Source organism: Xiphias gladius, chromosome 5 (assembly GCF_016859285.1).
Source record: "Xiphias gladius isolate SHS-SW01 ecotype Sanya breed wild chromosome 5, ASM1685928v1, whole genome shotgun sequence".
In the NCBI taxonomy this organism is placed as follows: Eukaryota; Metazoa; Chordata; class Actinopteri; order Istiophoriformes; family Xiphiidae; genus Xiphias; species Xiphias gladius.
In genome coordinates, this window is record NC_053404.1 from 23111532 (window position 1) to 23132958 (window position 21427).

The window sequence follows — 21427 nt, forward strand, 5'->3', positions numbered from 1 at the left end:
CATATACAGTATAATGTATATTATTAACATTTTATTAACTGCACTGTATCTGATCAGCACTGTGCGTGCCGATAAAGATATTTAAATTTAAGAGGTTTACACACAGCAGGTCTTGTGCTGTGTGTGTGTGTGCTACATGTGTGACATCTGACCTCTGCTGTGGTCCTGCTCAGGGGGGGGGTCGGGGTCAGGTGGGGTCTGTAGGACAGACACACTGTTCTGGTTGATGATCCTCAGCTTCAGTTTGGGTTTACACCTGCACGCAGGACACAGACAGGAAACAGCTGATCAGTCTGATGACTCATCACCTCCACCTTCCCTGAACACTTCTCCTGCAGAACCTCCCAAAACAAGCAGAGAGGAAGAGAGTTGCGTGTTTACCTGCGATACCTGCGCGGTGACGTCAGAGGTTCAACCAGAGACTGCAGGTGAGACAGACCTGACTCTGTGAGACACACGCCGTCCTGAGTGTAGGTCTTTGTGTCTGCATGCACACAAACACACAGGTTACATTATCACCTATAATATTATTATATTATATTTCACAGCATTTATATACAACATTGTCATGATACAACAAACTGATACAAAATTATAGGCATATAAAAAAAAAGAGGATCAAAAACAGAAAGAAAAAATATTTGCAGCCTATACGTATTTTTTCTCAGAGTATTTTATTTCTTTCAAGAATAAAAACAGATCTAAAAAACTTTCTATGTCAGGGTTGTGTTCTATCATTCGGGAATTACAGTTACTCATTATACACAACACGGTTTGTGTTGTACTACGTGACTTGAAATGCACAAGACCTGCTCCATTTCTGGCTGAATAACAGTTCTGTCGGTGCCTCGGATTTTTTTTGGTCTGTTACACTGGTGCCCGTTTGTATTTTGATGCAGAATATGAAAGGGAAAACCCACGGGGCACTATTTGCCAACCGCTGCAGTAGATGTTGGAGTGTAACAGCAGAGAGTCAGACTGACCTGGTTCTCTGATCCTGGAGATGATCTGAGCCATGTAGGGAGAATCAAAGCTGTCTGACCTCCCTGGAAGGGGGAAAAAAAAAAAAGACTCAAACAAACACATACATCAGTCTTATCATTAAATAAAAACAGTCTGCTCCAAATTTCAGAATAAATCTCATGGTGATGAACAGGAGCTGCAGTGTTGTGAGAGCAGAGTAGAACTGAGAAATTCATACATGTGCTGCAGTGAAACAGGTGGAGCTCGGTGACGTGACCGCTACTTTAATAAAGATCAGTATTAACTCACAGATGATGCAGTGGTTACTGTTTGTTTTGGTTACGTTTGTTTGTGACAACACAGACACGAAGAGGAAAGTTCTGTTGGTGTTGCTTCTCTTTGGACAGACACAGCTAATCTGACAGCTGCTCGGCGTCTCCATTTTCTCTTATAATGAACTGCATCAACACCTGCTCCTGATAAATCTACACACTGTGTTTTTACCGTATGAGCCGTGACCATTGGTTCTGCACAGCGAACAGTTGAAGCCTTCATCAGCAGCAACCTCCACCTCATCCTCAGTGGTCAGACCCTGACACACAGCGTGGACCCACCTACACACACACACACACACACACACACACACACACACACACACACACACACACACACACACACACACACACACACACACACACACACACACACACAGATACTTGTTACCCGCAGTAATGTAATGAGGTGCAGGTCTTCAGTTATTTAGTCTGTAGATATCAAATAAATTAATCCAATTAGTTTCTGTTACAAGTTGGTCTACCTCAAATCTACCACAATTTTTACATTAGCTTCTGTGGCGAGTGCCTTTTTATTTTACAGCTGTAGCTGTTGGCTGCTGGATCTGGTGGGTTGACTGTGTATGAAAGCTGCTACACTTGGTGTGTTTCCATCCCCATGTTTTTATGCACATTTTCAATTAGTGTATAAGAAAACCTGAGTGGAACCACACGAAATTTCGGGGAAAAAAATAAAAAATAAAAATCTTGAAATATCACAAAAACGTTTTCACACTTGTCTGAGGTGTAAGAGTTGTTGGGTGGAAAAAATGGAAACAGCCTGAGTGAATAAACGCTGACATACATGAAGCACGGAGAGAAGAAACCATCAGATCAGTGTGGAGCCGTGAGGAGACTGGAACCTTCCTCACATTAACACATGAAACCAACAGAAACGTCAGATTTCCATCAAGTTCTCTACATGGTTTTCCATCGTCTGAGCTTTGCAGCTCTTTTAACGACCTCATCTCGCTGTTTCCTCTTCTTCTGTGGTGGTTTAACGGCAGCGACTGGAGAATCAGTTCCTCCTAATATTGTCACAATACTAGTGGATCAAAACGTGCCTTGGTTCATATTTTCTTTTGCCGATTTTCTTCGGTTAAAATTTGGCCTACATTTGGATGGAAACCCAGCCAATGAAAACAGCGGTGGTGGTGAACAGATGGAGGTAATTACCAATGTGAAAGCAGCTGATACAGTGGACTCAAGTTTGTAGCTCCTACAAGTTGTACGAAGTTGAAAGGTGCTTGTGTATTGTATGTGTAAAATGAACCGAAAACAAAAGGACGGCTGGTCAACTGCCTCAGGAGAGGAGAACCAAAACACCTTTGGCCAATTAACTTGACAATAACTAGTATTCTGTATCACTCAAAGGACTTGGTTTTCATGGCCTTTCCCAATAAGTCACTGGGAAGGGTTTAAATACTGGTTCCCAACTGGTGCATCCTCACGGTCTGATTTATTCCCTTTAGACATCGGATCACACACTTATCATATTCAGTCCACACTGCTGACACTGTGTGTATCAGTGTGTATCACTGTGTGTGTGTGTTACCTGTCACACTGCTGACACTGCAGTATCAGGTCGTCCTGTGTGTACGGTCTCTGACAGAGAGGACAGCGGCTCAGACTGGCACACGGTCCACAGCGACTGTAGTTACTCTGCCAATCACAGTGCAGCCCGGGGGAGGCGGAGCCACACTGGACACACCACACACACCTGAGGAGGGCATACACACTTTTAGAGAAGAGCGCTCACACCTCAGGACAACACACACAATGTTAGAGAGGGGAAAACACACAAGGAAAGGCAGGGGATTGAAAGGTGACAGAAAGGTTATAGTTGGGTAATAGACAGGGGGATGGACAGGTGGACCCACCACTTGCACTTCCAGGCTCCTTTAGGTACTGTATGGAGGGGCGGGTCCAGACAGTAGGTGTGGTAGCTGATGTCACAGTCGTCACATAGCAACAGTCGCCCAGGGTCGCTGGCCTCCCCACACGTCTCACACACCGTACACTCCAGACAGCGCCAACCTTTGGTCAGGACCACCCGTGTAATCTGAACACAACCGCACCAGAGAGTAACCAGATTACAGTTAACAGCAATCAGATGATTGGAATACTCACCAGATTAGAGGAAGAGTAATCTGATTATAAAACAAACAATTAATCAGATTATAGGGAAATTACCCAGATTATCCTAAGAGTAATTAAATTAGAATTGAATTGAAAATTGCTCACTGAATTGCAATTGACAGTAATCCCATTATAAAAAGAGAAATAATGTTATCATTCAAGTGATCAGATTATAATTCTCCCGTATCCTGATTAGTGGGAGCACTATAGGAAGAGTAGTCAGATTATAGTACTATAGAAATACAGGATATGGAGTTCCTCAGGGGTCTGCTCTTGGACCCATGTCATTTTCTATCTAAAATTGTCAGTTTCATGTGAGCATCTGAGTGATTTAACCAACCTAAATGACTGACAGGCATGACAGGCCGGATGTCTCAACATTTTCTAAAACTGTATCAAAAGACCCTGCAGTAAACCCTGGGACCTTTGACCACATTTATTATTCTATACTAAATTTTTCCATCCATGTTAAGAAGCTTGTGCAATCATGCTTTTTGCAGTTAAGAAATATCTCTAAGATCACACATATTCTGTGTTTTCAATGTGCTGAAAAACTAATTCATGCTCTTGTGTCCCAACGCCTTGATTACTGTAATAATCTATACTCTTGGCTCAGGCAAGGAGCAAAAGTTGCTTCAAAATGCTGCGGCAAGGAGCACATTACTCCAGAGTTCGCCTTTCTCCATTCGCTGCCAGTGGAATTTAGAATCAAATACAAAATCTTAGTTTTTACCTATCAGGCTCTGCACTGTGAGGCCCAAGAGTAAATCTCTGAACTGTTGTGTCCATAATGAAACCCGCAGTCTCTCAGGTCGGCTAACCAGAGCTGTTTGGAGGCTCGACTTTAAATGACGGGAGACTGTGCATCTTGGGGGGGGCATATCATATTTGTTTGATGCTTCTTACTGTTTGATGCCTTTTGTTTGCAAGGCACTTCACAACATTTATTTTGAAACATCCTACACAAATAAATCTTCAATTATAGTAAGCATAAACAGATTGTATGAAAAGTAATCGCATTATAGTAAGATTAATCTGATCATCAGGAAAGTAAGCAGATTGTGAAAAGAGTAATCTGATCGTAGGAACAGTGATACAACAACAAAGTCAAATTTAACGGTACAGTGATCAGATTACAGATAGTATAATCTGACTCCAGTTTTATTGGACGTTTCCGCATGCAGAGGTCTACAGACAGATTTAATGTTCATTTGAAATCATTTGAAAAACATCAATTACTATCGATTAACAAGTAATAATCAGTCATAGTGTGCGTTAGTGATTGTGCATATACTGACCTTGACGTTGACACAATAGGGATGGTAACACTGTCCACACTGAGAACATGCCAGCAGTCTGCCTTCAGCGCCCTGACCAAAACTACCACACACCACACACATGTCCTGTCTGAGGGTGAAGTGGTCGGAAGTGGAGAACATCACCACCGTGTTGTGCATCGAGTTCTCCTCCTCCTCCTTCGGCTGGAACGGCTCCACGTGGCCACACTGACACAGAGAGAAGACAGTAATCAATATCCTTATATCAGCTACTGTTCAGTTATTGATCAACTGTGCAATATCGTACTTACAGTAATATCACACTGGATTGAAACTGACAGAACTAAAAACTAGTCTGAGATATAAATTGTTTTAGAGCCACGCCCACCTGTTACCATGGTGATTCATCTATTTGTGTGTGTGTGTGTGTGTGTGTGTGTGTGTGTGTGTGTGTGTGTGTGTGTGTGTTCTTACTCCAGGTGACACAGTCAAACTCTCCTGAGGCTTCAGTCTGCTCCTTCCTCTGCCTCCTCCTCTTCCTCCTCCAACACCTCCCCCTCTGGACCTCCTCCTGCCTGGAAACCCTGAACCACGACCCTGATACGGGGGGGAGGAGAGGAGAGGGGGAAGGAGTAGGAAATAAAGAAGGTATGGAAAGGGAAAATGACGGAGGAGGAAGAGGAGGAGGAGGAGGAGGAGGAGGAGGAGGAGGAGGAGGAGGAAGGAGAAGAAAAAAGGGGGAGTAACAGCAAACCATGACCTCATTGCTTTAATGAAAGGGCTTACATCACACATCTGTTACCATGGAAGCACTCATAATGCAATGACATCAGCAGGGCCCCCTCCCTTACCTGGAAATGTAATGACTGTCAAGGACTTCAGCTGATATGGGTGGCTGAATTTAAGGTCCAACAAACAATATGGGATAAAACCAGCAACTGTCCCCACCCGATGCTCATTTTAGCTCTCAAATGCACCACACACGTTTTAGTTCCCCAACACCTCACGTTCATTTTAGATCCTGAAAGTCCTGCGCTGATTTCAGTTCCCCAACGCCCCACACTCATTTTAGTTCCTTAAAGTCCTGCGCTGATTTCAGTTCCCCAACGCCCCACACTCATTTTAGATCCTGAAAGTCCTGCGCTGATTTCAGTTCCCCAACGCCCCACACTCATTTTAGTTCCTTAAAGTCCTGAAGTCGCTTTTTTTTTCAGTTCCCCAACGCCCCACACTCATTTTAGATCCTGAAAGTCCTGCTTTGTTTTCAGTTCCCCAACGCCCCACACTCATTTTAGATCCTGAAAGTGCTGCGTTGATTTCAGTTCCCCAACGCCCCACACTCATTTTAGTTCCTTAAACACCCCACACTCATTTTAGTTCCTTAAAGTCCTGCGCTGATTTCAGTTCCCCAAGCGCCCCGCACTCATTTTAGTCCCCTAACACACCACATTCATTTTAGTTCCTGAATGTTCAGTGCTCATTTCAGTTCCCAAATGGATCAACAGCAATGCCTTTGCTGTTAAGCTGCACCCACTACGCTCACAAGTCCTGCATCTAAAACATAGTCTGTGGTGTCCTGGTGGTCTCAGGGTTAGGATGCCAGCCATGAACAGCAATGTCCCCGTTTCGTTTCTGACTGAGGAAATCTCAGACAAAGTGTCACTCACACAAAAGACATGAAAAGCCCCCAAAACAAAGGAAAACCGATGAAGGTCTCCAAATTTCAGGAGCGTTTCATCTGCAACCTTTACACCCAAGACGAGTGGACGTTCATACACACACAGCTAGCAAGCTGGTGTTAGCTCCAACACACAGACAGGCAGACTGAAAGAAAGGGTGCACCTGTTTTTCCACAATGTTATATCCCATAGGGGCAGTGAGAGTAAACACGGAGTTAGTAAGATGGTCGTTAGTTATAGAGAGACCTATCAGAGTTAGGATGCGCTTCTTTACCACTCTCATGCTCCAGAGGGGGGAGTCCAGTGGACGGGGCTTAGGGCTGTCCCACCCTCCCTCCCCCGTGGAATCCTGGGAGGACGAGGGGGGGCTCACCGCCCTGCGATTACTCCACCACGAACCCTGAGTCAGGGGGGAGGAGGAAGAGGAAGGTGGATGAAGTGAAGGAGAAGGAGGCCAAAGAAGTGGGGGAAGGGGGAAGGGGGAGAAGGAGGAGGAAGTATAGAATAAGACAAGGAGGAGGGAGAGAAGGAGGGAGGAGGAGGGGGACAAAATGCAGTAACATAAATGCAACAGCCACAAAACAAAAAGTAAAACTGAAACAGAAAAAATTAAAATCAGGCAAAAACCAACAGAAAGTCATAATGATGATGTTACCATGACAACAACATGCAACCAGTCAGTCATACTGGGACACACTGACAGTCATACTTGGACAGTCATACTGGGGCACACTGGTGGTCACACTGGGACATGGATCTCAACACACACAAACATTCAAATGCTCGCAAATAACCGCACACAGAAAAACAAACAGCTTCATGCAGTGTGCAGTATTCTCCATGTTCTTCAAAGGACATCATGCTATAGCTCCTGTATAGCTCCACGGTGTGTGTGTGTGTGTGTGTGTGTGTGTGTGTGTGTGTGTGGGGATGTTTTACTATATTCACAAAGTCTTAAAATCGCAGCTTTGTGGAAACCAAAATGTTGGACCCAACAAGATCAAAGTGCTGTTTGACGGTTCAGACTTGGTTTTAGGGGTCAGGTTAGAACTAGGTTTAGCTTAAGGCTGGAGGCTAGGGAAATGCGTTGTGTCAATCACGGGTCCCCACGAATATAGTATAACAAGGAAGTGTATGTGTGTTTGTGTGCGTGTGTGCTGAGAGAGCAGAAAGACTGGATGCAGCATTAGTGAACGACAGATGAGGATGAGGAGGAACACGTTCTGTGTGGCTGGTTCTTTAAAATGCCTGCTCCCTGAGCTGACTGAAGAAGCAGCATCACCCCCTGAGAGAGGACTGAGGGTGAGGAATCAGCGGCTGCTGGTTTACTGCCTGATCACTGAGAGGAGAGCAGAAGAACCGAACAACACCATTCAAATCAATAAGATGGCGACGACGTCGACTGCTCTGTCTGAGGGGAAAATCTAGATTTAAAGAAAAATCATCCCAAATTATGAAAAAGTATAAAAACAAACCTTCTGGCCCTCTGAACTTGAAATGAGTTTTCATTCCTTCCAGTTTAGAGACTGTAAATTAAATCTCAACTGGTTCTCAAACACTTGATGACACAAAAATCCATGATTTTATTATGAAATCTGCTACATGAAACACACCAACAATTTCACAAGAGGCCTGACCAAGGCAAACACATTAATCATGATCATGGACCAATTCTGAACCCATGAACCAAATAAAATGACTGGTTGGGATTTTACCCGCTGCTGGTCAGACTGAGTTACTACTACTCCCCAAACCAGTTCAGCCAGTGAAAGTTAACAACACCTCAAAGACAACGTGTGTGAAAACCCACCTGCAGAGGTCAAAGGTCACATACCTGTTTGACCCTGGCTCTGCCGGGGGAGAACTTCCTCTTAGAGATTGCCGGTTTCCCCATGCCGATTTTAGGAGTGAGGGTGAGCACAGGAGTGGGAAGTGCCTGGGAGCAAAATATATATGAGGGGAGGTAAGTCACTAGGAGGAGGAAACAAGGAGGAGGATACAAGGAGGACACGTCACCATGGGGGACGCAAAGAGGAGACGTAACTAGGAGGAGGAAACAAGAAGGAGATGTCAGTTGGAGGAGGAAACAGAAAGGAGGAAATAAGGAGGGACGTCACTAGGACAGAAAATATAGAAGAAACAGGAAGGAGACGTTACTAGGAGGAGGAAACAGGGAGGAGACGTCACTAGGAGGGGGACACAAGGAGGAGACAGTCACAGTTGTCCTTTTATTAGATTTACCTTGGAGAGAGGTGGAGACTCTCTGGCAGGGGGGAGGGACCTGAGAGGAGGTGAGGGCGGGGAGAGCGGAGGTGGAGTGACAGGAGCTCTGGTGGGGGAAGTCTCAGGGGAGGCCTCGGCGGAGAAGGGGGACTGCCTCAGACGGATGGAGAGGTCGTCCGAAGGCCTGGAGGAGCAGGGAGGAGGCCTGAGAGTCCGACCCTTCCCCCGGCGGGAGAGGGGAGGCGGGCTGGGGGAGGTCAGGTGGAGGGGGGAGGGTGGAAGAGATGAGGAGGTCATCAGCTCCATCACCTCCTTGTCAAAAGAGGCGTCCAGGTCCAGCACAGGGCTCACTGGCTCCTCCTCCTCCACATCTGATTGATCCTCCTGCTTGGCACCCTCCCTTGCCTCCTGTACCTCCTTTTCTTGCATCTCAACTGTCACTCCTCCCTTCTCCTTTTCCTCCTCCTCCTCCCTCTCCTTCATTGGCAGTTGCCTGGCAACCACCTCTGGAGCGGCTGCCCCCTGTGATGCCGGCTCCGGTGTTTCAGGAGGCTCTTCCTCCTCCTCCTCCCTCTCTGAAGGCTCAGCGTGTAATTGGTGCTCGTCTTTGGTGGTTTCTGTGGCCGCAGCAACAGGTTCAAACTGGCTCTGTGATTGGCTGGAAAGTGTTTTGTCCTCTAAGCCCGCCTCTGCTCCTGTCCCAGTCTCAACTCCTCTTTGATTGGCAGGCTTCTCTTCCCGGGGGCGGTCCTCCAGAGGAGGGGAGGGAGGAGGTGGGGTTAGGGGAGAGCAAGAGGGGAGTAAGGCAGTCCTGTGAGGGGAGGAGGAGGGGGAGGCCTCCAGAGAGCCAGCTCTAGGAGGAGAAGGAGGTGAAGATCGTTGTGAAGGTAGGGGGAAGGCAGGAAGTGAAGATGAGGGCTTGCAGGAAGACTGTTGGAGCGTTAAGGCAGAGTGTGGCGAGGGGGGTTGGGGGAAGGGAGGAGCTGGTTCTGGGAGGAATGGGGACACAGCAGCACTGTGAGAAGAAGACTGATGGTCTTCATTCAGGACCAACGCAGACTGGACTCCTAAAGACAGAGAAACAAACGAACACTGAGTTTAACTCCTCACTCTGGGTCTGCTGAGTGTCCGTGGAGTCACCTTTATATACAACTAATCTGCAACAGGAACTAGGTTTGGAAGGAAACGTAGCGGTGACCAGATCACGTTTTCTGTCAACATCATGAGGAAATGTTGTTCAATGTTGTGTCAGTAAAATGTTCACAGACAACGTGTTTGTTTACCACCAAAATATCTGATTCTGCAGCACAACATCCACCTATAGTGACTCCAGCGTCATTAAACTGTTTTCTGGTTCTGTTTAGACTCTCACAGCACCTGGTTCAGGTTCAGGAAAGATCTTGGTCTGGTTTGATAGAGAAAAAGTTCACAGTGACTTCAGACACAACCTGTTTACTTACAATGAACCAAAACCACCATCTTTCCGAGACCTTAACCAAAGAGCTACTGTTGCCTAAGCCACAGTGGAGACTCTGGATGTGAAGCTGGTCTATGGTAGGACAGTTCTGAACTTTGTACGTCCTCCATCGGCCCCATGAATGCAGGGTTTCCTGCAGTGTATTAAGGTGAACTTACGCTGCCTCACCTGAACTGCTCAATAATACTGTCTCTGTGTTACCTCAGCAGGGAAGAGTCAGCAGTGCAGCTTCTACCTACCTGAAGGAGGATCCTCCTCCTGGTCTTGTTCTCCCTCGTCCTCTGTCCTCCCAATAGGCCCCTCCTCATCTGGTCTCTCCTTTGTTGTCTGATGAGGCTCCTCCACATCAACCACTTCCTCCTGCTGCAGAGCTTCTCTGTCCATCTCCTCCTCTTCAGTCTTCCTCTGTTGGACCACCTCTTCCTGCTCCTCAGCCATGCTGACGTCTAGAGGAACAAAAAACATTATGAACTCAGCAAACCAAGTTCTGCAAACTAATCTGCACTTTGAAGTCACGGTAACTTTTTTAAATCACAATTTTCAATGTCTATTAAATAGTAAATGTCCCTGATACTCACCCACAGGTGCTGCAGACACTCTCTCTGTTTTTGTTTCTTGCTGAGGGCTGGAAACAGAGTGGATTCCAGGACCAGCATCAGGCCGCACAGGGCTAGCAGGGCTACCAGGACTAGGGCTGTTTTCAGGCTGCACAGGGGTAGCAAGAACAGGGCAAATCGGATTGGGATCAGGGCTACCGTCAGACCTCATAGCGCTATCAGGAACAGGACTTGGAATATCTTCTGGCTGCAAAGGGCTGACAGGACCAGGACGTGGGGTAGTCTGTGTATCACCTGAATCCATAGGGCCACAAACAGGACTTGCAGCCTCACTACTGTGCACAGAGCTGGCTTGAGCCTGTGGTACGTGAGAGGAGTGTGTCTGAGCAGGACTGACCTGTGAGGAGGCAGGGGGTGGGACACTAGCAAGCATTTCACTGGTATGGCTAGTGCCAGGCATTGCAATGTTATCCTGAGTGGGGCTAGAATGGATAGGGATAGCATGGCTCAGGCTAGCCTGAGTGGAAGTAACATCAAAAGGGGGGGTTGGTCTTTGATACAAGGGGTTTACCGAAACAGCAGACATGTCAGGGTCAGGACTAACAGGGAACTGGGGACTAACCTGGCTCAGACTGACCTGGTTGGGGCTACCGGCAGGTGAGTCATCTGGTAAGGAAATGGCATGTTCTGTGCTCGTCTGCATAATACTGTCTATGGGTTTAACAAGGCCAGGATCAAGCTGAACTGCACTGGGAAGAACAGAGCTCTGGATTAAAGAGCTGGGCACACTGTCCACATCAAGAGTTGAACTAGCCAAAGAGGGGCTCAGCTGTGCCACAGTAAGGCCAGTTTCAGTTTCTGGAGCTAGGCTATAACATGGGCTACCAGCGGGGCTACGACAGGTTTCACTGGCCTGAGCTGGACTGTGAGGTGGGCTAACACAAACGACAGAAGCATGTGCAGGGCTGCTGTATATCGAGTTAGTTGATGAGGGACTCTGTCTTTGGGGAGGACCTGAGTGGGCACCACTAGAGGTGCTTTTTATGTGAACAGGACTAGCTTGACCAGCAGGACTAGACCTAGATGGACTGTAGATGACACCACTATTTACACTAGCAGAGTGGGAACCTGTCTGGCTAATGTGGTCTGAGGTAATGTTGCTCAGACTGTGGCTAATAAAGCTACTAGCTGGGCTAGTACCAGTGGACCTACAGTGTGGTGGACTAAAGCTAGCTGGAGTAGTCTGTGAAGGACTGCATGTAGTTTGGACATATGAAGGACTTGACTGACTGGGATGTGTGGGACTCTGGTTCGTCTGAGTCTGTGAGAGCTCTGCAAAACTGCAAACAGGGGGACTACTTCTTTCTGGGGAGTCTACAGTGACAATCAGCCTGCAGTCACTGTTAGCTTCTGTGTGGACTGGGCCAGCCGGAGTAGCACTAGTATGAACTGGACGGCCAGGACTGGATTTAATATGACTGGGACCAGCTTCTGAATGAATAAAAAGGGTTGTGTGGTCGACAGCTACCTCCATCTCCTCATCCTGACACGAGAGAGGGTGGACGGGTCGAGCCAGTCCTGCTGAGGGGCCAGTCTCAGCAGGTAAAGGGTTGACGCGGGCAGGGCTAGTCTCCATAGGCATTGAGCTAGCATAGGCCTGATGAGAGCTTGCACGGCTAATAGGCATTTCACTGACATGTGTGGGGCTAGTACGAGCTGAGCTAGCTTGGATATGTATGGGGCTAGCTTTACCTTCCATGCAGAATGAGGGTCTGTCATGAGAAGGACCCTTAGAAACATGGCTAGCTGGGGGAGGATTTTCCTCTATTTCATCTGCACAAGGTGAGATTAGGCTACTGTGTTCCGCTGAAGTGCTAATGTGAACAAGGCTTTCTGGTGCTGTGATAGCAGGGACATGGCAGGGGCTAAAATGGTCAGGGCTAAGTATGCTACTCTGAACAGGACCAGGCTGGTTTAGAAGTTGGCCATCTGTGCCGTGGCTATCACTGGGCACCATGAACAGTTCAGGGGTGGGGGTAGGAGAGACGGGGCTACTTTCCAGTGTTTGGCCATCAACATTTGGACTCAGCTGTACAGGGCTATGCTCCGAGGACTTCAGCTCTGTGGTACTGGTTTGGGTGCATTCCTCAGTGACTCTTGACTGTGCAGTATGCCGAGAGGGAAGCAGGCTAAGCTGCAAAGGCCTATCAGGCTGTGTAGAGTGGGCCTGTACTGGGCTAGCAGGCTGTGAAAGACTACACTGTGTGGGTCTGAGTGGGGACGGTGATGGGCTACATGGAGCTGAAATGGGCCTCGGCGAGGCGTGTCTTCTTGCTGTCTTGGTAGACCTGCAGTAGACTGGTGAGGGGTCCTGGTCCAGTGTAGAAATGGCCTGTGCAGCCCCACATCGTAGGTGAGCAGGGCTGCTTGATCCAGGATTCTCCTGGTCCAGTGTAGATTCAGCATCCTGTGTGGGATTTTCTGGAGGTGATGTGCCAACTTGTGCAGGACTATGTGGTGTTGGACTATGCCAGCTTTGTGGGGGACTGGGCTGAGGCTGTGTGATGATGATGTTGGCAGGACTACATGGTCTACCAAGCTGTGTCTGTGTAATGACCTCCTGTGCAGGACTGTGAGGTGGAGAGTTGTGCTGAGGCTCTGCAAGCTCTGGCTGAATCCCGGGTAGATTAAGCCCTCCCTGGGTCTGACTGTTTGGTGGAGGGCTTTGTGGAGAATGTGCAGGACCACAAGACATGGGACTACCCTGCATTGGACTCTGCCGAGACTCTGTGGCTATAAGCTGCTCCTCTGTGGAATTCTGGGTAGGAATAGAAGAGGTACAACTGGGCTGGCAAGGACGATGTTGGGCCTGCATGGTGGAAGTCATATGGGTAGGGCTATGTTGCAGCTCAGCAGTACCGGGAGGGGATGGAATATTTCTTTTTTGGAGTTCTGTTGGACCAGACTGAGACTGTGTAGGGCTTTGTTGAAGCTCTGCTGGACTAAGGGGAGTTGGGGTATGGCTTTCCTGGAGTTCTGTAGGGTCAAGGTTAAATGACGCAGGGCTTTCCTGGAGTTCTGCTGGACCAAGGTTGAATGGCAGTGGACTTTCTTGGAGCTCTATAGGATCAGGGTGAAATTGGGCAGGACTTTGAAGTTCTGCAGTATCAAAGAGAGATGGCAAAGACCTTTTTTCAAGTTTTGTTGCACCATGGTTAGAGGGTGGTGGACTTTTTTGGCGCTCTATTTGATTAGAATGAGATGATTTGTGAAATTGTTGGGGCTCTGTGGGGTCAGGATTAGATGGAGCTGGACTTTGTTGGAGCTCTGATGGATCAGGGTGAGTAGATGCAGGACTTTGTTGGAGTTCTGATGGATCAGGGTGAGATGGAGCAGGGCTCTGCTGGAGCGCTGATGGATCAGGGTGAGATGGAGCAGGACTCCGCTGGAGCGCTGATAGATCAGGGTGAGATGGAGCAGGACTCTGCTGGAGCTCTGATGGATCAGGATGAATAGGTGCAGGACTCCGTTGGAGCTCTGATGGATCAGGATGAATAGGTGCAGAACTCCCTGGGAGCTCTGATGGATCCGGATGAGATGGAGCAGGACTCTGTCGGAGGTCTGATGGATCAGGGTGAGTAGATGCAGGACTCTGTCGGAGGTCTGATGGATCAGAGTGAGATGGAGCAGGACTTTGTCGGAGCTCTGATGGGTCAGGACTTTGTAATAGCTCTGATGGGTCAGTGTGAACAGGTGCGGGACTTTGTCGGAGCTCTGATGGGTCAGGGTGAGTAGGTGCGGGACTTTGTCGGAGCTCTGATAGGTCAAGGTGAATAGGTGCGGGACTTTGTCGGAGCTCTGTTGGGTCAGGGTGAGTAGGTGCGGGACTTTGTCGGAGCTCTGATGGGTCAGGGTGAACAGGTGCGGGACTTTGTCGGAGCTCTGATGGGTCAGGGTGAACAGGTGCGGGACTTTGTCGGAGCTCTGATGGGTCAGACTGAATAGGCTCAGGACTTTGTAAGAGCTCAGATGGGTCAGGGCGAGTAGGCTCAGGACTTTGTCGGAGCTCTGATGGTTCAGGGCGAATAGATGCAGGACATTCTAGGAGCTCTGATGGGTCAGGGTGAATAGGTGCGGGACTCTGTCGGAGCTCTGATGGGTCACAGTTAGTAGGTGCAGGACTTTGTCGGAGCTCCGATGGTTCAGGGTGAATAGAAGCAGGACATTCTAGGAGCTCTGATGGGTCAGGGTGAATAGGTGCGGGACTCTGTCGGAGCTCTGATGGGTCAGGGTGAATAGGTGTGGGACTTTGTCGGAGCTCTGATGGGTCAGGGTGAATAGGTGCGGGACTTTGTCGGAGCTCTGATGGGTCAGGGTGAATAGGTGCAGGACTTTGTCGGAGCTCTGATGGGTCAGGGTGAATAGGTGCAGGACTTTGTCGGAGCTCTGATGGGTCAGGGTGAATAGAAGCAGGACATTCTAGGAGCTCTGATGGGTCAGGGTTCGCTGGGGTAAGACTCTGCTGTGATGATGCAACGGTGGTCTTGGTGGGACTCTTTGGTGGCTCTGAGCAGACAAGCTGGACTGGGCTATGAGCGGTAGGACTGATGAGTGGATCCTCAGTATCACTGTGAATACGTGGTTGTGAAATGCTAATGGTTGATGCTTGAGGGGGACTGACAGACAGGGCCGGGGTAGGACTGTGTGGGATTGGAGTGTTGGGACTTAGATTCTCCTCCTGAGGCCTGCAGGTGGAGCAGACATAACTTTCAGACCCTGCCCTGCCCTCCCCAGTCTGGACAATGCACTCTGTATGGACACACCTGCAACACAACAAAAAAATAAAAACGTTCTCAATCATTCTCAAAAAAGTTCTGCCTGCACCCCAGAAGCCTAACGATTGGGTCACATGCCACGCAGACCTTTGTTGCATGTCATATCCCTCTCCCCCCAGGGCTAACATGTAGAGAGAGACAACCATTCACACCTTGGACATTAACACCTCTGGACAATTCAGAGTCCCCAATTAATCTAATTTAAACTGCATGATTTTGATCTGTGGGAGGAAACTGAGGAGTACCCGCAGGAAAACCCACGCAGGCACAGGGAGAACATGCAAGCTCCCAAGCCGGTTGGCAGGTTGAAACCCAGTGCACCACTTTGCCGACCAGTATCAGCACACATCAACTCTCCAGAAACAGCAGCAATTTCTATCTGTCCCCACTACTGTATCCTGAAGCATCACTAAGTGATGCCGCCTATGTGTTGCGCTTGATCATACTTACACCAACACAGTCTTTTGACTGTCCTTTTTTCTTGACCTGTCAAACTTTTTAGTGATGCTGCCATGTTCCAAGATCTCACATATTACCTTGGTAATATGTAGCAGTACCATTTACAGGAAGTATTAAGTTTGAGTGTGTTCCTGTGGAGTGTGTATGTTAGTTTGTGTGTGTACCTATAGCAGCAGGTACAGGTGAGAATCTCCTGTGGTGTGTAGAGGTCCGGGGCGTGGCCACAGAGAGGGCAGGGCAGGGCCGGGTCACATGACTCGCATAGAAACGGGTGATTGGCCCAATGGCCTGATGACCTCACACCACAGCGGCGGCAGATCCTGCAGTTCTGGGAGAGAGAGAGTTTTTTTAACACACGGGTTCGTCCAAAGGTCAGCGCTGAGGCTGACACCAGTGTGCGTTTCTGTGTGTATTTGTGTGTTTATCTCACCTTGCAGCTCCAGCCGGTGCTTGGTGTGTGATCCAGAGGTGGTGTGAGACAGTGTGTGTGGTAAGCTTTATCACAGCGCTCACACACCAACAACACACCCCCTTCATCCCCTCGCAACCTAACACATAGGGGGAGGGAGAGAGCACGGGGTGAGGGGTCAGTGCACTTGACAGACCTGCTGTCGCTCCCAGTTTACAGAGATGGGAAAGAAAACTTTCATGTTGTCTACTCCAGACACAAAGAGGTAAATTAAATTAAAGATCTGTGATCCCAGGCTGAATTCAAGGCTACTGGAAACTCTGTGGTGATGCATGCCTTTAATAATTATCTCTGTATTAAGCCCATTTTAGTTTCTTAATATTGACAGTTGTTTTGCAATTTCCTCTCTTCTTAGCTCATTTATAACTTTTATAGATTGTCACCTGGAGTTAGTGTTGTTTTATTTGTGTGCCTGATGATGTGTGATCCTGCCGTCCTGACCAGGTCTCCATTGAAAATGAGTTTGTTAACCTCAATGTGATTTACGTGGTTATATAGAAAAAAAATTTAACAAGTGACAGCCGGCTCTTTACCCCGCTGTTGAATGTGGCTGTTCGGAACAGAAACAAGCACTTTTTAGTGTTCCCGCTCTTTTTTTAATAAATTCTTTTCCAGGACATTTTCAATGACCTATGGCTAATGGGGAACATGCCCTTGACAAGTTCCCGAGGTCTCCTTTAAATCATGTTAATCCAATGCTCTGGAATTTCAGCAATCCCACCGATCACTCTATTACTGCAACAACGACAGTTGCCTGATCGCTAAAAATGCAAACCTGGATTGAATTTTATCGCTAATACTCAGTGGTGAGACTCAGATAGCTTACACTATGAATTCTGTTCTGTGGAGGCACAATAAATATTATAAGGACTACAGTTTACTTGAAATTGGGAAAATATGCTATTACTCACACATGTAAACAGGTGAATGATTTGAAGAGTGGCTGCTCAAATCACAAACCTGAAACATCTGCAGGAGAAACAATTTGGCAAACATTTCATCCCAACCAAATGTAATCTTAGCTAGCCAATTTAACATGATCAATATGTTGTTTAATACACAACTAATGTGTAACGTGTAATGTTATTACAATAGTGATTTAATGGTTTGGTTTTTTTTGGCGCTTGCTGTCTACACCAACCTGACATGATTCGGGATGCGTTCAAAAAGCTCTCTGCTTTGTGGGGCGTTCAGAGCCTTGCCATTCTAACTTCATGTGGTCCCTGAACAGAGCCCTAATTTTACCTGTCAGCTGTTGCAGGGATCTAACAGGTCGCTCTCAGCCAAAGGAAAGTTAATCTTCTAGGACAACACAATGTTTTTCAGTACGTTTTGCTATTCATCTTATTTACCATGTGTTTTCCAGGACGCAGGGAAACCCTCACTTTGCTTTCAAACACCACCTGGTACAAACTAGTTCTTTTTATTAAGACTTATCCACCAATCAAAGAAACAATTGACCCATTAATTCAATTCAATTCAATTTTATTTATATAGCGCCAATCATAACAGAGGTTATATCGGGGCACTTTTCATGTAGAGCAGGTCGAGACCAGGACTCTTTATAGTTAATCATTTAGTCAATAATGAAATACGCGTTACCTGCAGCTCTGACACGCTCGACACCGAGGACACTGCCAGCCGGCCCGGCACTGCGGGGAGGAGGCCAGAGGGGGTTCCAGGCAGCTCCCATGGTAACAGTTACCACAGCAACAACACATCAACAGACCGCTGACATCACCGCCACCCGAACACAACACACACTGTGAAGAGACTGGAGAGAGAGAAGTTTTCAACCAAATTTAGTGAAAATTTTATCTGAATTTCCAGAAAATGTTCAAGATAAAACCTGAGTGGAGTCTGGTTTCCCTCCACTGCTGCAGTGTGAATATGAGCTGATCAACAGCTGGTGGAGCCGATTCTCCGGTCGTTGCCGTTAAACCACCACAGAAGAAGAGGACGCGGCAAGAGGAGGTCACTAAGAGAGCTCCAGTCAGAGCTCAGACGATGGAGAACCATGCGGAGAACATGATGGAAATCTGACATTTGTGTTGGTTTCATGTGTTGATGTGAGGAAGGTTCCAGTCTGCACACGGCTCCACACTGATCTGATGGTTTCCTCTCTTCACGCTTCACGTACGTCAGCGTTTATTCACTCAGTCAGTTTACCTCTGCTCTTCATTCACACAACAAGGGCTGCAACTAACACCTATTTTAATAATCGATTAATCTGTCAATTGCTACTTTGATTAAATCAGTTAATTGGATTTTAAAATAAATCACAAATAAATCAATTTCCAGTGTTATATTGGAAAATGCATTTTCTTAAACAATGATTGTGCGTTAGATACTCAAATTGTATTGTGGAACAAGAAACAAGGAGTAAGGCCAGAGAAGAGCGAACCGTTCTTTTACTAGAATCCACCACTACCCACAATAAAGTTCCTAAATATAAAACGAACCTAGTCTACACAGAGCGACTCAGATCTGCAGTTTAACGTTAGGTAACTCATAACGTAAGTGTCAGTCCTCACATTTCCTCACAGTGTGCAATGTTGCCGACTTACCGCCCTGAGTCCCCTCCATCAGCGGCTCACGCATTACCTTTTGCATTTTCATGCCACCACTAATCAGTGGTAAGAAGCTCCCCCAAACTTCTCAAATGAGTTTTCTCTGGTCGCAGTGACGTACTCACAAACTAGGTCTTTTATACGCATTTGGAAATGAAAATAAAAAACAGGTTGAAACACAGTGTGTACCTGTTTGCGTGTGTCCTGCACATAGTGTGTGTGTGCACGAGAGTGTACCTGCGTGTGTATGTCTTGTACACAGTGTGCGTCTCTGGTTCCAGTCCTGATGAGCTCCAGCGGCAGCAGCACAGGGGAAGTGGTAGCTCCGCCCACAGCCCGTCTCCCGGCAACGCAGCGACGCCCCGAGCCGGCGACAGAAGGCACACACCTGGTGTGAGAGGGGGGCGGGGCTCGGTGAGGCTGTATACAGCTGTATTCCTGCTGAATGTGTAGTTATCGAACACAAATGGTAGAAACTGACCTGTGTGCTTCCTGTGTCGATGGCTTTGTCCACGTAGAGCAGCGACTGGCCCTCGCCTCGACACACCCCCTCTGACCAGGCTGCACACTGCAAGTGAGCACAGCACTGACCTGCACAAAGTACAGTCAGATTTACAGACCGACACTGACAAGCGCAGCTAAAGCAGCAAGTAAGGAGAAGAGAAAGGTAGTTTCCTGTACCTGTGGGGTCGAACAGTGATTGGACGTTTATGTCGTGTGGAAGGCCGATGGGTCCGAGCTGCTCCACAAACTCTGAGGAAGACTCGTCCTCTGAAACATTGAAAGCACAGATCAACACCCAACAGTGATCAATAAGACTGATCGCACTGAGAACATGATCAGGATGAACCATGTTTGTGTCAGTGTTAAAGAGGTCAACGGGTCAGCGTGAAGGGAAAAAAGAAATCAATTAACACAATCATTAAAAAACACTTTTTGGATGTTACTTACAGCCTTATGTTAATGGGGGAAGAAGCACAATGTGTCGCAAGACATATTTTACATTTAAAGTTATAATCCTTACATTTTTAAAATCACATCAAACCCAGTTTTAGATACAAGTTATGGCTGGAATATATTCTACTATAACCGTTGACTTCATCCACGCTCATTAGTGACCTCTGTACAGTGGTTTGTATGTCACATAATAACGCGATCGTCAAGACTCAAACAGCCGCTCCTGGACATTTTAAAGAGGAAAGACATTTTTCGTTGTTAAAAGTGAAGCTACGCCGCTGTATAAAAAGATAATTATCCAATTTTTAACATGATTATAAAACTTTCTTTAAGACGGGGTAGCAGCTCAAAGTGTTTCCTGCCCCCGGTGATCGTATCTGTGTCGTTTTAAATATAACTGTATTATTAATATCACCACCTCTAACCACAGGTGTAATAGTGGAAAAAGTATAGCAGATAAATCACCCAAAAGCAGAAGACTTTGAATTTTTAAATTTTCATTCAGACTTTCTTTATGATTCCTCCACAGACAGAGGATTTAAAAGCGTACTCTAACACACTTCTGTTCTTTCACTCAGACCGTGACCATTGTATATTTCTGTTCAGTGATCTAAAACCAGGAGTGAAAGGTTTGATACACAGCGAAGTTGATCGCTTGTAACTTTGCCTTTTCCCGTTTCATCAAGATCAGCATTATGACTGTAGTGTTTCCCTCGTGTCTTGCTCCTGCTCTGCAGGTCTGCATGTGTCAGAAAATGTTGCTCAGCTGTGTGTTGTTGCTTTATGTTGGTGCGTGGCTCCATGTCTGGAACGGTGGATATGGTTGCTGTATTACTGTGCTAATGTTTTGCTGTTTCCTGCTGCTCTGCATGGTCTGTGCACTGTCTTCAGATGCTTCTTTTGATGCTGTTGCTATGGCGTTGTGTAATGCGTAACCACCACTTCATTGGTTTCAGAAACATCTCACCAGAGGACTGCAGTCCAGATTTCCCACCCCTATCAGGTAGCATGAACGGAGAGTACTCACCACACTGCTCTGGACTGCTGCACCTACACGCGCACACGCACACGCACACGCACACACACACACACACACACAGCAGTTAATTGATACAGTAAAACAAAGATCTGAGATCTATTTTTAACCCATTTGAACAACGCAGTTCTTTTTATGGTAATATAAAGTCTTTTGTGGTTGGTTTGGCCTTTATTTGGAAAGTGTATAAACAGGAAATTAGTCACTTACGATGGAGGGGCCTGGTTGCCACGGTAGCAGTGGTCATGGCAGTCACTGTCTCGGTCAGAGGAGGCGCGGCGGTTGAGGATGTGGAGGGGGATGTAGCCGGGCGTCGGGCCGAACACCACCAGGCGGCCCTGGCCCAGCGGAGGCTCGTCACCACGGTAACAGAAGGCACACTGCTTCAGACTGCGGGGCAAGAGACACACACATTTGTACTTATATCTTTGTGAGGACACACACAGACATGATG

The 21427-nt window shown here is 47.3% G+C and overlaps 1 protein-coding gene across 1 annotated transcript in view; it reads right to left on the reverse strand.

Moving 5' to 3' along the window:
* LOC120789866 (histone-lysine N-methyltransferase 2C-like) overlaps nt 1–21427 on the reverse strand; it is a 78830-nt gene that overhangs the window by 45937 nt on the left and 11466 nt on the right. Inside the window, 21 exon segments of the mRNA XM_040126956.1 lie at nt 153–256; nt 382–484; nt 984–1046; nt 1468–1577; nt 2851–3015; nt 3176–3357; nt 4733–4939; nt 5186–5308; nt 6665–6790; nt 8225–8326; nt 8632–9680; nt 10330–10536; nt 10669–15470; nt 16106–16269; nt 16372–16489; nt 18013–18184; nt 19218–19368; nt 19462–19571; nt 19662–19751; nt 20965–20987; nt 21184–21363. Of these exon segments, the coding sequence (XP_039982890.1) occupies nt 153–256; nt 382–484; nt 984–1046; nt 1468–1577; nt 2851–3015; nt 3176–3357; nt 4733–4939; nt 5186–5308; nt 6665–6790; nt 8225–8326; nt 8632–9680; nt 10330–10536; nt 10669–15470; nt 16106–16269; nt 16372–16489; nt 18013–18184; nt 19218–19368; nt 19462–19571; nt 19662–19751; nt 20965–20987; nt 21184–21363 (8351 nt within the window).